The 22,643-nt window shown below is 35.8% G+C and overlaps 1 protein-coding gene across 2 annotated transcripts in view; it reads left to right on the top strand.

The window, feature by feature from the left end:
* The window catches only part of ETNPPL (ethanolamine-phosphate phospho-lyase), a 39,444-nt gene that overhangs the window by 4,929 nt on the left and 11,872 nt on the right, over nt 1-22,643 (top strand). For both annotated transcript variants that reach the window (XM_053703535.1, XM_053703534.1), the window contains exons 2-8: nt 2,039-2,157; nt 2,349-2,508; nt 4,242-4,316; nt 4,602-4,695; nt 11,454-11,570; nt 17,417-17,499; nt 19,859-20,084. In XM_053703535.1, coding sequence (XP_053559510.1) covers nt 2,039-2,157; nt 2,349-2,508; nt 4,242-4,316; nt 4,602-4,695; nt 11,454-11,570; nt 17,417-17,499; nt 19,859-20,084 — 874 coding nt within the window. The remainder of the gene's footprint in view (nt 1-2,038; nt 2,158-2,348; nt 2,509-4,241; nt 4,317-4,601; nt 4,696-11,453; nt 11,571-17,416; nt 17,500-19,858; nt 20,085-22,643) is intronic.

Below are 22,643 nucleotides of genomic sequence, written 5' to 3'. Positions count from 1 at the left end.
TTAAATCAAACAACATGTTCAGCTCTGCAAAATAAAGTGAAAGCCTCTATTTCATTCCTCCCACTTCTATGAGGGGCCACTTTTGGACCCTATGAAACACATGAATTATCCAGTTAGTGTAAACAACTTCTATTATTTGTGCACTCAGATCAGCTCTGTGCAATGTTGTTAACAACTTAAGGTACTGTCTATAAAATATGTGTTTTCAGGGTGAAGCCATGGAGTTTTATTTTTTTGACAGTCTGTTTTTCTACAGATTAGCTATGGTGATTACAGTCTCTGTAGTTAGTATTTGCAACCAGTCTGATCTGGTTTGGAGGACAAAGTATGGAAAGCTGAAAGTACACAGACAATGGGAGTCCCACAGTCTGTCTGTTGAGCAAGAGAAAGATTACTAACAGTTTGTGTCCAAAAGCAATTAGTATTAACTGCTGGGCTGAAACTGTACATTTGTATTGTTATGGTTAAAAACAACATTTTCAATATAGCTTTAAAATACTTAATGTGATAATAAAATATAGAAATATATGAAACATTACTATAAAATGAAACTATAGTTTCTCATTAAATAAAAGCTAAGCTGGAAAGTGTCACCAGAACTACAGAAACTTTATGAGTGTTTTTTTTATGGATACAATGATTTAAAGCCTTGCTGTTTAATGTGAACAATGTATATAAAGAGATTAATATGGACTTCTACCTGCCGTGCCCTGTGTAAATAAAACCAGTGAGATTTAGTTCTGAGCAATAACAAAAAGTAACTTTTCTAAGTAATAAATTAATAATATGTGTTATAAAAAAAAGTGTACAAAGCATTATGCATACAAGAGGTATTAAAGGGACACTGTAACCAAAAATGTTCTTTGTGATTCAGATTGAAATGAAATTTTAAGCAACTTTCTAATTTACTCCTGTTATAAAATTTTCTCCATTCTCTTGGTATCTTTATTTGGTGAACAACCTGGGTTGTCCTTGCTGATTGGTGGATAAATTCATCCACCAATAAAAAATGTGCTGTCCAGAGTACTGAACCCAAAAAAAGATTAGATGCCTTCTTTTTCAAAAAAAGATAGCAAGAGAACGAAGAAATATTGATAATAGGAGTAAATTAGAAAGTTGCTTAAAATTGCATGCTCTTTCTGAATTACAAAAGAAAAATTTTGGGTTCAGTGTCCCTTTAATCAGACAAACCAACTGCTAAAAGGAACATTATAATACAAAAATGACAAGTTCTAATTAATAAAAGCATGCAACATTTACACTACTATCTATCTGTTTAACCCTACAAAAGGGTTAAACACATAGGTAATTTCATCTTGGGAAATACAAGCATTGCAGCGCCCCCGCATCACTATTAAGCCAATCAGTTAGTAGTTGCGCATACCCACCAACCACCCGTGGTTTCTTGTTGCCTAAGTTGCCTAAGTGTTTACTCCCATTGCAAATTTGAGCATTTTTTAAAATTATGTAAATCAGCTTCTAGCAATGGGTTAGGTGTTATGGGTTGTAAAAAAAGACCATGGGGGTAGATTTAACAAATGCCAGGCAGACATGATTCCCTATAGTGAATCATGTCCGCCCGACATGCTTGTGCAATGCTGCCCCCTGCACATTTGCGGCCAATCATCCTGATCATATCGAATTGGGATGATTACAGTCCGCTAGACCGCTGCTTCTTAACTTCCTATTCAGGCGGACCTGAAACTTCGGGGGTGGAAAGCAGCATCCGTTGCTTGTTAAATCTACCCCATGAATTCATGTGCAAGATCCAAGTAAGATTTAATTATTTAATTTGTTCTTTAACGGAAAAGTGTTTTACAATTAGCCTATAGCCATCAATCCTATAATTGGAACTTAATTTAACTTTTTGTTCCTTCACTATGAGTAATGACTTTTAAAGGTTTGTAAGTCATCAGTATAAGGCTGGTTTCCCAAATTGCCCCTAAATTCAACTTTTTTGTTGTTGTTTATCTTAGCAGAGCGTTAGGCCTTTTTGGATACAGTTTGGTCATTTTTCTCTTGTTTTGTTTCCTTTCAGTCCATCATGCAAAGTGTTTTTTGCAAAAGACCCAATCAAGATAGTGCGTGCCAAGGGGCAATACATGTTTGATGAAAGAGGAGAAAAGTACCTGGACTGCATAAACAATGTCGCTCATGGTAAGACTATCAATTAAACATAACAAAGAGTAAGGAAATATCTACAGCCTGCTGGTTTATGTAACATGCAGCTAACCACCTATTGTACCTGTATTAAACTGCTTGAGCTACTTGTTATATGATCTCATTGGCCTGATGTGTTTTTTGGCTACGCTAGCCTATGAATAATGCATTGTTTGTGTCCCTTGCAGTTGGACATAGTCACCCTGAAGTGACAAAGGCTGCAGTGAGGCAAATGGAGATGCTTAACACAAACTCAAGATTCCTGCATGATAATCTAGTTCAGTATGCAGAGAAACTGACAGCCACACTGCCCGAGAAGCTGTCCGTCTGCTATTTTGTTAACTCAGGGTATGTTAAAGAAGACTATGTTAATCTAATTATTCACCAGCAATATTGTTAAAGGGACATTAAACTCAAAAGGAATCGCCATATATGTTTAATAATGCATTCAAATACAATTTTCATTATTTTTTTTGCCTATTTCTTATGTAATCTTACTCTAAATATTGTGGATTTTAAACTTCCCCAGGGTCAGAAGTGTATCCTTCACAATCCATATCTCTTACCCTGCAACATGCCACAAAGTAATTACTTGATCATTGTAGGAGTACATGTGTATCTGTCCCTAACTGGCTACAGTAAAGGAGATAAGATAAACATAATCAAGAGACTTTTAAATAGGTGTGTCTCTGGACTGCAAAACAATGCATTTTTATTTTTACAAAACAACATTACTAAATAATTAGCCACATTTATTTTTTATCCAGATGGTCTGCATTGAATAAAATACTTTATTGCTGATATATATATATATATATATATATATATATATATATATATATATATATATATATATATATATATATATATATATATATATATATAATCATTTATTCCTATAGCACCACAAAATTCTTTATCTTTTAATATGCATGTACAATTATGAGTTCAAAGTCCCATTAAATGTGCTGTGCTACAAATAAATTATTTGATTAGTGAAATATACTAGGCTATTTTCTTTACATTCACAAGTATTTATTTGCATGAAATCTGAAGGAAAAAAATATAAGATTTCAGATATTAATATAAAAGTCTTCTATGTAGCCTTTTTACCTATATGAGCTGAATGGCAATAATGGTAATACATACAATAGGTATTCTCTGATACAGGTAGAAAGTCTACTAAACCACAGGGAATCTATTTAAAAAGTAAGTTATTTTATATCCTATGCTGAGAATATCTTTTCAGTTCCCATCACCTGTAGAAGAGTAAGCCACAAAACATGTTGATAGTTAATTGCCACGTATTCAATAGGGCTAAGTATAAATATTTTACATTTACACTTCGGTTTTTTTCCTATCTATCATTCTCAGCAGATGTTTTAGTAATCTAATCTAATTAGATGTAGGGAAAATGTATAGAAATGCAAGAAAAGTTTATAAATAGTATTTGTGTGCAAGATAAGAACATTTTTTATTCCCAGAAAAAGCCCCATCAAGGACTTGTCAAGTGCCTTAAAGTGCCAAATTCTAAAAGCTGTTGAAAGGTGATCTGAAAACGTAATGTGATCATCGAGAACTTATCGGTTCCATAGGGAAAATAATAATTTTTTCCCCGGGGATCAAACAGCCATTTGCGAATGCAAGATCAGTCGAAATTGCACTGTTGTTATCATGCTGAGTCGAAAACTAGCCTTTTTCAGAACAAAAAAGAGACAAAAATGCTGCTCCCAATGGATTGCAATTGAGGCCATAGTTACCCCTCTGCAAAACATCTTCTTAATGCTGTTAAGAAGACAATAAAGCTTATTTTGGGCTATGAATGTTTATTTGCTACTTCCGATTTAACACTGTTAGTAAAGTCCCCACTACCTCTATTAATATATTTTAACATTTGCTATGAATCAGCATGTCTAGAATTTTATTAGTATTAATGTCCCTCACCACAGGTGTTTTCGATCTTAGCTCTTTAAATTTTTGTTTGTGTCATTTTAGTAATGGATTTCTTTTCTTGTAATTATTCCACCATTGAAACAAACAAATACTATGTTCTAAAATTGAACTTACAATTTCCTTTGCAGTTCTGAAGCCAATGACCTTGCGCTACGTTTGGCTCGACAGTACACTGGTCACCATGATGTCATAACATTAGACAAGTAAGTTTGCCATGAGAAACCTTCAACTCCCTCTCGGTTGTAATTAAATATACTTACTGTATAAGATGTGGCTCTCTTGATAATGACCATTATAAAAATAGGGAATAATGCTGGGAATGAGGATGAAATGGGCAACAAATACAGTATCTTGTAAAAAAACAGGCCAGAAGTCCAATGAAATTATGTATTTGAAAGTCTCTGAGTTGTACACATTTCTCCACATTTATATTTATCATGTAGTACCTTGCCAAAAGTAGTAGTAAATGTGTTGTGTTTCTCTTTTAGCGCTTACCACGGTCATGTGACCTCTTTGATTGACATCAGTCCTTACAAATTTCTTCAGCTGGGAAAGGAAGCAAAGAAAGACTTTGTACATGTGGTAAGTACCTGTCTACTACAACAATATATTTTAATATGTGTTTTAGTCAGTCACTATTGTATTGCAATCCTTTAAAAAACGTATCTAAAGATTTTATACAGAAAATGCCCTTGAATTTTAAGGACTTTTGTAGATAAATCTTTTGAAAAGTTTTTTCTAAAGGATTGTAGGATCGTATTCTTTATTTGAATTACAAAACCCTTTTATCTACTAGAGAGTACTATCCATATAAATGTTATAGAAGTAATAAGTGTAAGATTTAAAACACTATGGCCTAGATTTAGAGTTCGGCGGTAGCCGTCAAAACCAGCGTTAGAGGCTCCTAACGCTGGTTTTGGGCGCCCGCTGGTATTTGGAGTCAGTGATTAAAGGGTCTAACGCTCACTTTTCAGCCGCGACTTTTCCATACCGCAGATCCCCCTACGCCATTTGCGTAGCCTATCTTTTCAATGGGATCTTTCTAACGCCCGGTATTTAGAGTCGTGTCTGAAGTGAGCGTTAGAATTCTAACGACAAAACTCCAGCCGCCTGAAAATAGCAGGAGTTAAGAGCTTTCTGGCTAACGCCGGTTTATAAAGCTCTTAACTACTGTACCCTAAAGTACACTAACACCCATAAACTACCTATGTACCCCTAAACCGAGGTCCCCCCACACCGCCGCCACTCGATTAAAATTTTTAACCCCTAATCTGCCGACCGCCACCTACGTTATATTTATGTACCCCTAATCTGCTGCCCCTAACCCCGCCGACCCCTGTATTATATTTATTCACCCCTAACCTGCCCCCCACAACGTCGCTGCCAGCTACTTACAATAATTAACCCCTAATCTTCCGACCGCAAATCGCCGCCACCTACGTTATCCCTATGTACCCCTAATCTGCTGCCCCTAACACCGCCGACCCCTATATTATATTTATTAACCCCTAATCTGCCCCCCTCAACGTCGCCGACACCTGCCTACACTTATTAACCCCTAATCTGCCGAGCGGACCTGAGCGCTACTATAATAAAGTTATTAACCCCTAATCCGCCTCACTAACCCTATCATAAATAGTATTAACCCCTAATCTGCCCTCCCTAACATCGCCGACACCTACCTTCAATTATTAACCCCTAATCTTCTGATCGGAGCTCACCGCTATTCTAATAAATGGATTAACCCCTAAAGCTAAGTCTAACCCTAACACTAACACCCCCCTAAGTTAAATATAATTTTTATCTAACGAAATAAATTAACTCTTATTAAATAACTTATTCCTATTTAAAGCTAAATACTTACCTGTAAAATAAATCCTAATATAGCTACAATATAAATTATAATTATATTATAGCTATTTTAGGATTAATATTTATTTTACAGGCAACTTTGTAATTATTTTAACCAGGTACAATAGCTATTAAATAGTTAAGAACTATTTAATAGTTACCTAGTTAAAATAATAACAAATTTACCTGTAAAATAAATCCTAACCTAAGTTATAATTAAACCTAACACTACCCTATCAATAAAATAATTAAATAAACTACCTACAATTACCTACAATTAACCTAACACTACACTATCAATAAATTAATTAAACACAATTGCTACAAATAAATACAATTAAATAAACTAGCTAAAGTACAAAAAATAAAAAAGAACTAAGTTACAGAAAATAAAAAAATATTTACAAACATAAGAAAAATATTACAACAATTTTAAACTAATTAAACCTACTCTAAGCCCCCTAATAAAATAACAAAGCCCCCCAAAATAAAAAATTCCCTACCCTATTCTAAATTAAAAAGGTTACAAGCTCTTTTACCTTACCAGCCCTGAACAGGGCCCTTTGCGGGGCATGCCCCAAGAAGTTCAGCTCTTTTGCCTGTAAAAGAATAAATACAATACCCCCCCCCCAACATTACAACCCACCACCCACATACCCCTAATCTAACCCAAACCCCCCTTAAATAAACCTAACACTAAGCCCCTGAAGATCTTCCTACCTTGTCTTCACCATCCAGGTATCACCGATCCGTCCTGGCTCCAAGATCTTCATCCAACCCAAGCGGGGGTTGGCGATCCATAATCCGGTGCTCCAAAGTCTTCCTCCTATCCGGCAAGAAGAGGACATCCGGACCGGCAAACATCTTCTCCAAGCGGCATCTTCGATCTTCTTCCATCCGGTGCGGAGCGGGTCCATCTTGAAGCAGGCGACGCGGATCCATCCTCTTCTTCCGATGTCTCCCGACTAATGACGGTTCCTTTAAGGGACGTCATCCAAGATGGCGTCCCTCGAATTCCGATTGGCTGATAGGATTCTATCAGCCAATCGGAATTAAGGTAGGAATTTTCTGATTGGCTGATGGAATCAGCCAATCAGAATCAAGTTCAATCCGATTGGCTGATCCAATCAGCCAATCAGATTGAGCTCGCATTCTATTGGCTGTTCCGATCAGCCAATAGAATGCGAGCTCAATCTGATTGGCTGATGGGATCGGCCAATCGGATTGAACTTGATTCTGATTGGCTGATTCCATCAGCCAATCAGAAAATTCCTACCTTAATTCCGATTGGCTGATAGAATCCTATCAGCCAATCGGAATTCGAGGGACGCCATCTTGGATGACGTCCCTTAAAGGAACCGTCATTAGTCGGGAGACATCGGAAGAAGAGGATGGATCCGCGTCGCCTGCTTCAAGATGGACCCGCTCCGCACCGGATGGAAGAAGATCGAAGATGCCGCTTGGAGAAGATGTTTGCCGGTCCGGATGTCCTCTTCTTGCCGGATAGGAGGAAGACTTTGGAGCACCGGATTATGGATCGCCAACCCCCGCTTGGGTTGGATGAAGATCTTGGAGCCAGGACGGATCGGTGATACCTGGATGGTGAAGACAAGGTAGGAAGATCTTCAGGGGCTTAGTGTTAGGTTTATTTAAGGGGGGTTTGGGTTAGATTAGGGGTATGTGGGTGGTGGGTTGTAATGTTGGGGGGGGGGGGTATTGTATTTATTCTTTTACAGGCAAAAGAGCTGAAATTCTTGGGGCATGCCCCGCAAAGGGCCCTGTTCAGGGCTGGTAAGGTAAAAGAGCTTGTAACCTTTTTAATTTAGAATAGGGTAGGGAATTTTTTATTTTGGGGGGCTTTGTTATTTTATTAGGGGGCTTAGAGTAGGTGTAATTAGTTTAAAATTGTTGTAATATTTTTCTTATGTTTGTAAATATTTTTTTATTTTCTGTAACTTAGTTCTTTTTTATTTTTTGTACTTTAGCTAGTTTATTTAATTGTATTTATTTGTAGCAATTGTGTTTAATTAATTTATTGATAGTGTAGTGTTAGGTTAATTGTAGGTAATTGTAGGTAGTTTATTTAATTAATGTATTGATAGTGTAGTGTTAGGTTAATTGTAGGTAATTGTAGGTAGTTTATTTAATTAATGTAATGATAGTATAGTGTTAGGTTTAATTATAACTTAGGTTAGGATTTATTTTACAGGTAAATTTGTTATTATTTTAACTAGGTAACTATTAAATAGTTCTTAACTATTTAATAGCTATTGTACCTGGTTAAAATAATTACAAAGTTGCCTGTAAAATAAATATTAATCCTAAAATAGCTATAATATAATTATAATTTATATTGTAGCTATATTAGGATTTATTTTACAGGTAAGTATTTAGCTTTAAATAGGAATAAGTTATTTAATAAGAGTTAATTTATTTCGTTAGATAAAAATTATATTTAACTTAGGGGGGTGTTAGTGTTAGGGTTAGACTTAGCTTTAGGGGTTAATCCATTTATTAGAATAGCGGTGAGCTCCGATCGGAAGTTTAGGGGTTAATAATTGAAGGTAGGTGTCGGCGATGTTAGGGAGGGCAGATTAGGGGTTAATACTATTTATGATAGGGTTAGTGAGGCGGATTAGGGGTTAATAACTTTATTATAGTAGCGCTCAGGTCCGCTCGGCAGATTAGGGGTTAATAAGTGTAGGTAGGTGTCGGCGACGTTGTGGGGGGCAGATTAGGGGTTAATAAATATAACATAGGGGTCGGCGATGTTAGGGCAGCAGATTAGGGGTACATAGGGATAACGTAGGTGGCAGCGTTTTACGGAGCGGCAGATTAGGGGTTAAAAGTGTAATGCAGGGGTCAGCGATAGCGTGGGCGGCAGATTAGGGGTTAATAAGTGTAAGGCTAGGGGTGTTTAGACTCGGGGTACATGTTAGAGTGTTAGGTGCAGACGTAGGAAGTGTTTCCCCATAGGAAACAATGGGGCTGCGTTAGGAGCTGAACGCTGCTTTTTTGCAGGTGTTAGGTTTTTTTTCAGCTCAAACAGCCCCATTGTTTTCTATGGGAGAATCGTGCACGAGCACGTTTTTGATGCCGGCCGCGTCCGTAAGCAGCTCTGGTATCGAGAGTTGCATTTGCGGTAAAAATGCTCTACGCTCCTTTTTTGGAGCCTAACGCAGCATTTGTTTGAACTCTCGATACCAGAGTTAAATTTATGGTGCGGCCAGAAAAAAACCCGCGGAGCGTTAACAGCCCTTTTACCGCCGAACTCTAAATCTAGGCCTTTGCATTTTACAAATGTGTATATTACAAACACTGTTGGGGACTTTAAGAATGCCAATCATAATCATGAAGCTATCCTACGAACTAGATAAGTTTATACTTTTAGGAAATATTACGCAGACTTGTTGGGACTATGGTTCTTATCTGCCGTAAAAATCTATGTTTTTATGTTTCTATTAAATTGAATTGATAGTATGTAGTGTTGGTGTTATAAATGAAAATCAAGTCCAATAAAAAACTGTAAAACAGAAACATATAATCTAATATATGGTCAACTACACATTTGAGAGAGCACATCATTTAAGGTGAGCATGTGAGTATAACTTTCAAAACAATTACATTATAAACGTGACTTAAAGGAACAGTCAACTCAAATTTTGGTATTGTTTTAAAAGATAGATGATCCCTTTATTACCCATTCCCCAGTTTTGCACAGAAAACATGGATATATTTATACACTTTTTACCTCTGTGATTACCTTGTTTCTAAGCATCTTCTGATGCCCCCCTGATCACATGACTTTATCTATGGAATTGCATTTAAGCCAATTGGTGCTTTGTTGTTAGAATCCATGGGCGTCAGAGCTATGTTATCTATATGGCTCACATGAACTAGCTTCCCCTGATGTGAAAAGCAAATACAAAAGCAGGTGATCATGGGGCTGTCTTTAACCCTTTCCTGCCGGGGTGAAATGGGCTACATCGGAACAATTGTTCCGTTGTAGACAAATTGAAATCACTTGATTGTGCACATGATCGCGAGATTTCAATTATTAGATCGGGTCTGGGGGCGTCCCTGTAACGCTAGGAATGCCCTCCAATCCGGGAAGTGCAGTAGGCTTCAGGACAGCCGTTGGCTATGACGTTCTTTTCCGTCATAACAGCGCTAAAGAACTTAAAAGCAGACAGAAATTTTGAGGTTTAAAGGTTATAAAGTATGTTAATATAACCATATTAGTTGTGCAAAGCACGGGTAATAAAGGCATTATCTATCTTTTTAAACAATAAAAAATTTTGTGTTGACTGTCCCTTTAAAGGGAAATTTTGATGCAAAATGCAAGTGGCTTAATTCATAGGTAAAATGCCACAAATGTTGCAGCTCACAAGAAGGACATGGTTGGAGAGTCGATCATCGAAGCCAGTCTCATGTAGCATCCATTTCCTGCTTGAAAGCTGCAATGGTTGTGACTCCCAGGTGCTTCTTTACTTAAGTGTTTAACCTTCTTTGTGGGTGTTAAGTTCATAGTAAGCGAGGGCCAGCACTGCAAAAATCAGTAATTAAAAAAATAACATGCAAATTTGAACATGTAATTTTTGCGTTAGACTGACCTATTAACTTAAAGGTACATTAAATGTAATTCCACCAGAAAATGTGTAATTATGCAAAGTTAAAAAAAATGCCCAATCTCCCCAGATAGGCTGTGTGCATTCTGTGGAATTCAGAACCGTTACACTCCTACATGCTACACAATACGTTTGTGCAGGAGCTTGTTTATATATGTTCCTAATTGGCAACATCTTTTTATGGGGTGTGTCCCACGCCTGCAAAACAATGCATGCTGTTTAAACATATATTTTGCATGTAGATATTTTGCAATGACATGAATAATTTCTGAGGCATAAAGAAAATATTTACTTTAATATCCCTTTAAATAAATGTGACTATTTGCACTTACTTACATTTACTTAACAACTAATCTTCTTGTTAAAAACAACAATATACTATAGATAGGCTGACCATATTGCCGCTTTAAAAAGGGACTCATGAAAAATACATATGTCAGGGTTCTTATACAAAACATTTATTTAAACAGCCCTGAAAACAGCCCTGACATATGTATTTTTCATATGTGTCCCTTTTTAAAGTGGCAATATGGTCAGCCTAACTATAGATGCCTGTGTATGTATGTATGTATATATATATATATATATGTATGTATATATATATATATATATATATATATATATATATATATATATATATATATATATATATATATATATATATGCAAAGTTTTTCACAATATTTTCCTTATAGTAGAGAGGACAAAAACAAGCAATTCATAAATAATTAGGAAAACGCTCCAAACAGAACACATCATCTCAGGGTGTCAATAAAGATGTGCTAGCACAAAGAGATGCCATTTTATTTGTATGCAGATAATGGAACCCAAAAACTAAACCAAGCTTCCTTCATATTTCCAGGCTCCTTCTCCTGATACCTATAGAGGGAAGTACAGGGAAGATCACCCAGATCCTGCTGCAGCTTATGCTGAGGAAGTTAATCAAATCATTCAGGAAGTCCAGAAAAATAATCGCCAGGTTTGTACTATATTAATATATACTCTTCAGGTGAACAGGAGCTATACTGTGAATGTTAATAATGGCCAACAAGCAAATTCAATAGCTGAAAGTATTTTTGCATATCTTTTTATTTGTGTATCTTCTTGATTCAGAATTTTAATTGATTCATTTAACAGTTTAGTGTTCAGTAATCATATGAAATAAGAATCATTTTCAAATATTTCAATAATCTCTTACTTTTGTTTTAGCATTATTACTGCTTTATATGACAAAGCTCAAAGACTAATCTTTCTATTTCTCACTATATTTGTATCCACTTAACGTGTTTTCAGCTTCACATGTAAAATATGTCAAATACGTGTCCTTCTGTACAAAGCCCTTAAAGGGACATAAAATAAATATTTTAAAATTCAGAAGCATTTAAATGACTATTTTGTTATATATATTTTGAAAAAAATTACTTCCACTTTGAAAACCTATTGCTCTGAAAGTACTGCCTTTGGGGCATTGAAGTGCCTTTCAGTATGTTCCCAATAAATATTCCGGTATCAGCTCTGAATTGGCTTTTAGATTTACTGTAATCTAATCCAGAGCTAATACAGAAGTAGTGATGACATTTTTTATAGTAAATAATTATAGTTTACAGGGACAGTATAATGTAATATTGTTTTTTCCTTAATGTATTTCCAATGACTTGTTATACCAGCTGCAGAGTAGGAAATGTATGAGAAATTACATTTTCAAGTCTATTTGTGTATATGAAATAGCTGGTTTTGTGCTTTGAAACCACAGCCTATTACAATGGGTTGAACTTGCAGGTAACAAATGATCATTTTATTAGTTATCTCTTCTGCACCCCACCGGGAGTATAATTTCTTCTGCTGGCTGTGTTTACATTGCCTGTCAATAGCCTAAACTAGAAGTATAGGTAGGGATAGCACAAGGTAAATCAGCAGGAAAAATTGGGAACAAAATCCCAGCTGAAAGCCTAGAAAATATATTTTTACATTTTTGCATGTTTAATCAGATTTTCCTGTTACCCCACATATGTAATTCAGTTGGCTTAACTAATTTAAATATTGCTTATTTAAATTAATTAACATGGCTTAGAAAATAAAGACATAAATCACCTGAAAAATCTCTTATACATCTAAATGGAGCACAATTTTTTTCATTTAAACAACTTCTCTCTAAGGGCTTGATTCTCTAAAGTTAGGCATCATTGAGTAAAAAATCACACCTATCCTTTCATGGGCAAGTGGCGAGCTACCTCCATTACAAAGTAATGAAACCTAATGTAATGGAATGGAGAATCTCAGAGGGGAGAGTAATTGTAACAGGCAGCACCAGTCACAGATTAAAACATTTTTTTAAGCACATACAAATCAAATTGCTCTGTTTTCAACACATGCTACCTTGCATTTGCTTCTAGTTTCACGTAAATGTTTTTTTCTAGCAGTACAATAAGCACATAGCATATTTTGTGACAAACTCCCCAGTTTACATCTGGTGAGATAAAACAGTGAGTAAGTGTGTAACATACTTAGAAAATATTATGTGACCTGTGAGAAAACTTCAGACATGTCCAACGAACACTCCTGTTCACTTAGAATTTTGTACGTTTTGATAATATTTTCAGTTCATATTTTAAATGACCTTGTGCATTCATAAGATGTTACTGTGTACAGGTGGCCCTCGGTTTACGCCGGTTCAATTTGCGCCGTTTCAGAATAACAACCTTTTTTTCAGTCATGTGACTGCTTAGTGCACTAATTAAAATAGCCAGTAGGTGGAGCTGTCCGTTTGTTTTGCAGCACATTTATGCAACTTAACAGCCTGAAATTGAAATGTGTACACAGAGCAGACATTAGCTATCGAGCAGCCACTTCCCTATTATCTTCCTGTCCAGCAGCTTGAGGTGAGGGTACCTAACTGCCTATTAATCACTGCAGATTGAAATGCATAGAATAGGTGCAGACCCAATATTATCTAACATGCTAACAATGCAGAGAAATGATTGCAGAAAAATGCAAGTAAAAAACGTTTTTGTTCATTAAACTTAGTTTGATGATGATGCCGTCTGTTGTGTGATTATTTAAAAATAGGTGCTGTTAGTAAATGTTTTTGTTCATTAAACTTGGTTTGATGATGATACAATCTATATTAGATTTATAATGCTGTTTAGCATTTAAAGTCTTCATTTCAAAGCTTTAAAAATAATGTATTAGGTGTTACATATGACAATTTTGAGAGGGCCTGGAACCTAACCCCGTCATTTCCCATTGACTTACATTATAAACTGGGTTTCAATTTACAACGGTTTCAATTTACAACCATTCCTCCTGGAACCTAACCCCGGCGTAAACTGAGGGCTACCTGTACATTAATTATGATTTTGTCCTCCATACTTTAAATAAGCAAGATACACAGCTATCAAGGCAAAATTTGTCTTTAAAGAATCAAGTGAAGGACATCATAGCACTGACAGATATTGTTAGAGAATCTTGCCTCAACACGAGCTTTAGAAAATCTGGCTCTTAGGCATCAAAAATGTGATATTTTCTTATATAATCTATATTGTAATTGAAGTTAGTGCTTTAGCGATATTAATTGAAAGTATAGGTTTTGCTCAAATGAAGTCTACCCTGCTAACTCTTCTCTGGTTGATGCGCTTTACCATGTACTTGGAATATCAAGTTGTGCGCTAATGTTAGCGCGGTCCAGCGACATTGTGCATTGCGGGCTTGCTGTTACTTGTAATCTTGCCCTAACTTGTTAAAAACATTTACTTCCAATTCATTCCCGCTTCATCAGCATTCCTTGTGCTTCAGGATAAACTGCTGAATATGTTAAGATTAGTTATTTCTTACTAAAGCATTTAAGAAAATACCTTGTTGAATCTTATTATTACTATTTTTTTCTGCCTACCACTCTTATATATATTTATTTAGAAACTGAACTCCCTTATCAAATAATTTATTTGTATACTATATTATTAAATTCTATAGGCTAGTGGGAGTTTCATTTTGGAATTTCTGTAATTATTACCATAAGATTGGGTAATTGTTTGGCTTCTGCTAATATTAACACATGCTACAGGATACTGCTGCAGGAACTCATTGTCTTCCAGGCTACAGCATCATACAGTCCAGCATCTGGGACTTCAACTCCTGAACAAACAGGAAAAAAACGCCTACTAGATAAACTCTACTTGCATACCAACTCTCATAAAGATTGGTGCAGCTGTTTTTTTGCTGTAGGTTTGACTAATCATTTCAGAGTTAAAGGGACCGTAAACACTTTTTATGTAAAATATTTAGTTATGTTTAATAAAACAACTTTGCAATATTTTTTCATTATGTATGTTGTCCTCTTTTCATGTAATTTAGCTCTGAAATTGTAATTACAAGATGTTTACTGTCCCTTTAAGAGACAAGGTAAAGTACCCTTTTCAACACTCATTAACTCCAAAAATACAAATTCACTTAGCTGAACAGCCAGTGAACTTAAAAGACAAACTATAAGTATCTCTACTGCATGAAATAACACTAAAGGAGCGCTTCACTGCTGCCTGATCATGTCATGCTTTTGCACGTTGCTCAGGATCTTCTGGGTGAAGAACTGTAGAAATATGGCTTTGAATAACTTTTTGACTCTACCTCACGTGTTTGTCTATAAAACTACTGCTTTTTCAGTGTGAAATAATTAATAACTGGTCGTACAAATGAAAAGAAATGCAAAAATACTAAAGTGGCGACTTAATGGGAATGAAATGGCATCCTTCTTTGTATAACCATGACATATGTTCAGTCCTTTCATCATGATTTTTAAAATGTCTTTATACCAAGGTTTTCCGATAACAGAATGCTTATGACTTAGAAAAAAAGGAAATAGTTCTAATTTGTAACTTTGAATGTTCTTCTGTTATTTTCTTTGACAATTCTAATCTTTTGAGACTGGCTTGGTGCTTTGAAATGTACTTCCTTTAGTCCAAAGGATTAGATGGCTCAATGACCTGTCTTTCACAAGTTTAACAAAACCTTTTTTACTAATGGACAGTTTTCTTTGTTCCTTTTTCTTTCCCTTTGCACATTTTAGGTTTTGATGACGTTACCCAGTTGCAGACCAAGCTGTGTTAAAGCCTAATGTTTCACCTACTTTTGGGAGTCCCATGCTGTTGCCCTGTTATGCGCCTCTTCGAATATAGTGTATAGACTTCTTTATTCAGACTTTTGTGTTTCCATAGTTACAGCCATAGCTGTTCCTGCATCAATCATATACCATATTGTAAAGAAAATGTTATAAAGGAAGCCAAAAATAGTTTTGAATTATCTTTACCAAAAGTATACATAAGATTAAGCAGATATTCCTTTTCTCAGAAATTATTTAGATTGTTTTACAATGCTTAAGAATTGATCAATTTGGTGAACATTCCTTATTTTAAAACATTTTTGAAGTTTCTATTTCTGCTTAAACTTATTCTTTGGTAATTGATGGCAGGTGAGTATAAATCATTAGAGATCTGCTCATTATTTAAATAGGGGGCAGTGGTTTCCTTATGCGCATAGCAGAGAGCAATGAGTATGTTGCAGATATATTAGTAATGTTCTTAGTGGTAGATTTAAAGTGATGGTAAATCCAAGTATATTACAAACTCTAGGATGTACCATCACTAAAAATAAATATGAGTTTCTCTCATCGTTTTGTAAAATACAGCGTTACACTTACCCTAGCGGTTAAGACAGCATATCGCTAACACAGCGGCTCCGGCCACCCACGGCACAGCGATCTTCTCCAATGAGGTGACGTTTAGACCTCTAGCTGTGCTAGGATGTCAGCTGACACGCACAGCTATTGGTCTAGAGGTGGAAACGTCTCCTCATTGAACAAAGCGATGTGCCGAGGACGCCTGTGTTAGCGATAAGCTTTCTTAACAGCTAGGGTAAGTGTAACGCTGTATTTTACAAAAGTGTTTGTTATACGCTTGGGTTTACCATCACTTTAACATTCAGACATATGGGCCCCAATTTATCAAGGTCTGGCGGACCTGATCCGACAGTGCGGATCAGGTCCGCCAGACCTCGCTGAATACGGCGAGCAATACGCTCGCCGTATTCAGCATTGCACCAGCAGCTCATAAGAGCTGCTGGTGCAACGCCGCCCCCTGCAGAGTCGCGGCCAATCGGCCGCCAGCAGGGAGGTGTCAATCAACCCGATCGTACTCGATGGGGTTGATTTCCGGCGATGTCTGTCCGCCTGCTCAGAGCAGACGGGCAGGTTATGGAGCAGCGGTCTTTGTGACCGCTGCTTCATAACTGCTGTTTCTGGCGAGCCTGCAGGCTCGCCAGAAACATGGGGCATCAAGCTCCAATCGGAGCTTGATAAATATGCCCCATGGTGTTTTCTATATTGTTGATGGTTGAGTGAAAGGCTACTGAATAAAGTGAATGTTACAAAAGGTAGACTTTAGTCAGAAATATTAGCCAGCTGAAGGAAATTCCAGAGTGAACATTGTGGTCTAATATATATTTTGTTTCTGAATAACCTTGTTTTTCCCACTCTAGAAGTTAAGTTATTAATGTTTTCTCATTTGTTATGTGTCATTATTTGATGCCATTCAAGTATCTGAGCCAGTATAAAGTTTTTTTTTTTATAAATGCCTCTTTGTCATTCTGCAATAAGTTGTGATGTTCAGCATGGCAAGTTGAATTGAGCATAATTATGATGTATTATATATCATTATTTTTTCCCCTAAACTTTGAGTACATTGATTTCATTAAGAACGCAAAGAAGCATAATTTATTTCTTATTATGCGTAATATAGGTGAAGGAACTCTGCTCTGATGTAATCTTTTTTTATATAGATCGCTGCCTTTATTGCTGAGTCCATGCAGAGTTGTGGAGGGCAAATTATCCCACCAGCAGGCTACTTCCAGAAAGTGGCAGAGTATGTACATATCCTGTTGAGAAATAATCTAACATCTCTTCAGTTTAGTTGCCCATATCTAGCTTATGTGGAGGAATAATCTTTCTAATATACTTTAAAAATCCTATCATTTCTTAAGCACAACACAGTGTGAGATGATAACTGCACTGATTAAAATAGTGCATTACATACCATAATTTTGTATCACATACCATAATTTTGTTTCATATCACTTGTTTCTCCAACAGAACATCTATCACTTTTTCCCTTACTAGTTTAAATGACAAACCATTATTTTTAGTATAAGAGGTAATTGTGATATTCTGATATTTATTTAAGCAATCTGTATGAAGTGATTGATGAATGTCTATCTTATCTGTTTTTTAATTGTCATTATTTTTGAACAACACATCAGTCTTTTGTGTTTTTATTACGAAGGGCCAGATCACGAGTGTAGCGGTATTTATTGATCCATGCCAACTCCACTAGAAGTAAGCTTTTTTGTGCGGGTAACGCGCATATTAAAAGGTGACAGTAAAACATTATCGAGACCATGTTAAAGGGACATAAAACCCAATTTTTTTTCTTTCATGATTCAGACAGAGCATACAATTTTAAACAACTTTCCAATTTACTTCTGTTATCAAATGTTCATTGTTTTCATGTTATCCTATGTTGAAAAGCTGGGATGGAAGCTCATAAGTGTGCACGTGTCAACAACACTACATGGCAGCAGTTTTGCAACAATGTTATACAATAGCTGGAACACTAGATGGCAGCACTATTTCCTGTCATGTAGTGCTTCAGGCATGTGCACGCTACCTACCTAGAATAACATGAGAACGAAACAAATTTGATAATAGCAGTAAATTGGAAACTTTTTAAAAATTGTATTCTCTAGCTAAATAATGAAAGAAACATTTTGGGTTTACTGTCCCTTAAACTTATTCCCCCATAGAAGTCATTGGAGAGAAAAAACTAGAAAAAAAACTAACACCCTACACGCACGCTATCACGATTGCATATTCTCAATATGCACTAACCTGACATGAAAATATAAATATTTCACATTCCAATGTTCTTCACATAGCAGAATATGTATTCTTACATACATATTTCTACATATATATGATGGTATTTTGGTAAAATATATATCTATAGTATTTTGTTCATAGATAGATAGATAGATAGATTATTCTTTATAGGTATATATATATATATATATATATATATATATATATATATATATATAGGAATATCTATTTAAAAATACATAGAACATATTCCTCTATGTACAGAACATTACATTGGAAAGTACAATTTTTACAGTAAATGCACAGTATAACACTTTATTAAATATATGCAAAGGGCTCCAATGCACTTATATTTCTGTCTAAATATGTATATATATTTATTTATGTGCTTATATGTCTATTTGTGCATATATATATATATATATATATATATATATATATATATATATATATATACATATATATATATATACACACGCGTATAAATACATAAATACATATGTACACACATATAAACACATATATATATGTATATTTATATACATACACATATATACCCATCTTTAGACGTGTATATGTATTTATCTCAGTGTTAAAGCCCTTTGCTTGCCTTTTTTCCCCTTTCATCTCATATCTTTGAGCCCGTATAACTTTTTTGTACAATAATTGTTTTAAATCATTTTAGTGTAACTGTACCTTGTAATGTTTTTTTGATGTGTTTCGTGACACTTTTTTGTTTTACGAAACAGTTAAACGGAGCTCTGTGGTCATGCTATCCAGTTAAGCGTTAAATTCAAATGTGCTCAAGTGATCATGTTTATTTTCAACTTTTAATCCGATCGTTACATCAGACGCGCAAACAGCCTCGATAAACAAGATATCCCTAGCACGTAAATGTTAGCGCACCACTCGTAATTTGGCCCTAAATGATTTTAAAAATACAACTCAGTATTAAAAAGGCAAAGCAGAAAGCTTCTCAGTTGTACTGTTATTGTAAATCTGTTTACAGAAGCATTTTTGATATACACAACTGTTATATTAAAATGTCTGTCTATATACAATCAACCATTTCACTATTTAATACCAACTGTCAGTGTCTCTTTAAGTAAATGTGTTTATGTCCAATTTTGTGGCCCTGTTTACAAAACAAAACAAAGTACATCCTACAAGATGGGAGCTCGTCTAGAAATTATTTTAGTCATTTCAAATATACTAATTCAGATTTATTCTTCTAATTCTCATTCTGTGGTTGCAAAATAAATTATGATATCTCTATATGTTATTTATGGGGAGTTTTCCTCCCCTGTATGTTATGCACATGTGTTGGAGTGACCTTTTGCTTTCAGGCTGATCCATAAAGCTGGAGGAGTCTTCATAGCTGACGAGGTTCAGGTTGGCTTTGGACGTGTTGGAAAGAACTTCTGGAGTTTTCAGCTTCAAGGTGAAGACTTTGTACCAGACATAGTTACCATGGGAAAGCCAATCGGCAATGGACACCCCATGTCATGCGTTGTCACAACTAAGGAGGTTGCTGAGGCCTTTGGTGCTTCTGGACTGGAGTATTTTAACACTGTAAGTTCATATAAAGGTTGTTGTTTTTTGTTTTTTCCCTCATGTTGTGAAAATAACTGCCATTTACACAAGCCAGGTATTTGTATAACTTTCAACTGCCAGATACAAGGATAATATTTGTTAACAGAAATATAGGGAGAGAATACAACTGACTACATGTGTTTATAAAGCAGGGTTTCATAGATTTGATTTATTAGAAGTTGCAGAGAATTAACAATAACAATATGACTCAAGAAGACAGTTACCATTGTGTCAAATGTCATAGCAAAGGAAAATACTATTGATGGTGAACAGACACAATACAACAATGCATCAGTATAATGACTGAATAGCAGATTAGCCAACCACAGTTAACCTAACAGGCTCTATGGAAAACTATATATGGCTTGGCTAATACACAATTTGCTATTCAATAGATAAAAGTCCTCATCTATGCAGCCAGAGTAAGTTAAACGTAAAGATCACTATGCTGACATAAGGGTTGATCTGATCTAAAGAAAGACCAGGAGCCTGCAGTGAAGTGTTGAACATTTTAGTAAATCAAATCCTCTGAATAATATAAAATTATTATTATACAAAGCTGGATTGTTTCTCTTAAAGAAACTCTGTAAAACTTAAATATTGATGTAGTTGCAACAAATTAGCATTATACAGACAGCATTTTCTGATGTGCTGTTTACAATTCCCCTGTAGGGATCTCCTTTCCTAAACTGCTATTATGACATTCCAGATGGATTGGATGCTAATTAAAGCACCTACCAGGACACTTGCAGGGGATCTGCTTGCAAGCCTGCAGGTTATGGTGAATAAGGTGTAGATACACTAAATGGATACACTAAATGGCCAAAAGTATGCAGGCACTGGAAACATCACATTTATATGAGCTTGTTGGACATACCATTCCAAAACTATAGGCATTAATATGAAGTTAGTCTCACCCTTGATGCTGTGAAAATAGTTGCAATTCTTCTGGGAAGGTTTTCTACAAGATTTTGGAGTGTGTCTGAATTAGTGCCCATTTAGCCAAAAAAGCATTTGTGAGGGTTGGCATTAATAATGGTGGAGAGGTACTGGCTCGCAATTGGCATTCCAATTCTTACCAAAGATACTAAATGTGGTTCAGGTTAGAACACTTAAGCTCCTCCCCACCAAACTCATCAAACCATGTCTTCATGGACCTTGCTTTGTACACAGGGGCACACTCATGCTAGAACAGGAAAGGACCTTCCCCAAACTGTTGCCACAAAGTTAGAAGCCACAAATTATCTAAAATATGTTAGTTCCAGTGATGGGTCATCTTAAAGGGACAGTCAAGTCCAAAAAAAACTTTAATGATTTAAATAGGGCATGCAATTTTAAACAACTTCCCAATTTACTTTTATCACTAATTTTGCTTTGTTCTCTTGGTATTCTTAGTTGAAAGCTAAAACTAGGAGGTTCATATGCTAATTTCTTAGACCTTGAAGACTGTCTCTAATCTGAATACATTTTGACCACTAGAGGGCATTAGTTCACATGTTTCATATAGATAACATTGAGCTCATGCACGTAAAGTGACCTAGGAGTGAGCAGTGATTGGCTAAACTGCATGTCTGTCAAAAGAACTGAAATAAGGGGGCATTCAGCAGAAGCTTAAATACAAGATAATTACAGAGGTAAAACATGTATTATTATAACTGTGTTGGATATGCAAAACTGGGGAATGGGTAATAAAGGGATTACCTTTCTTTTTAAACAACAAAAATTCTGGTGTTGACTGTCCCTTTAATGCTACAGGATACAAAGGACATAGTCCAAACTGTCCCAGACTTTTATTCCTCCTCCTTCAAACTTTACAGTAGGCACTATGCATTCTAGTACATAGCTTTCTCCTGGCATCTGCCACACCAAGGTTCTTCAATCAGACTGCTAGATAGTGAATTGTGATTAATCATTCAAAAAAACTAATTTTTACTGCTCCAGTGTTCAGTGGCAGCGTACATTATACCACTTTATCCAACACTTGGCATTGCAGATGTTTCTGTGAGGCTTGTGTACAGCTGCTCGTCAATGGAAAACCCATTTTATGAAGTTCCCGAAACGCAGTTCTTACCACATGTTGCTTTTAGAGGCAGTTTGGAAGGCTGTAGTGAGTGATGCAACAGATGATATGTGATTTGTATGTGCTACACGCTCCAGCTTTCAGGGGCTCCACTCTATGAGTTTGAGTGGTCTAGCACTTTTTGGATGGGCTGTGGGTGCTCCTAGCACCATTTCATAATAATAGCTCTTAAAATTAACTGGGGCAGATCAAGTAGGGCAGAAGTTTCACGGACTGACTTGTGGCAAAGGTGGTATATTATGACAGTGCCACATTTAAAGTCACTGTACTCTTCAGCCTGACCCGCTTTACTTCCAGTGCATGATTTTATGGCTATATGCTGGATTTTATGTGACCATTAGCAATAGTGTGGCTAAGCAACCTGCACTTCTGATAACTTTTTGCCATATAGTGTATTCCTCAGGCAAGTTAATAAGGAATAGCAATAAGCTAAATAAGGAAAATAAATATATTCTTAG

The sequence above is a fragment of the Bombina bombina genome, chromosome 2, assembly GCF_027579735.1.
Source record: "Bombina bombina isolate aBomBom1 chromosome 2, aBomBom1.pri, whole genome shotgun sequence".
NCBI lineage: Eukaryota > Metazoa > Chordata > Amphibia > Anura > Bombinatoridae > Bombina > Bombina bombina.
This window is presented reverse-complemented; position numbering and strand designations above follow the sequence as displayed.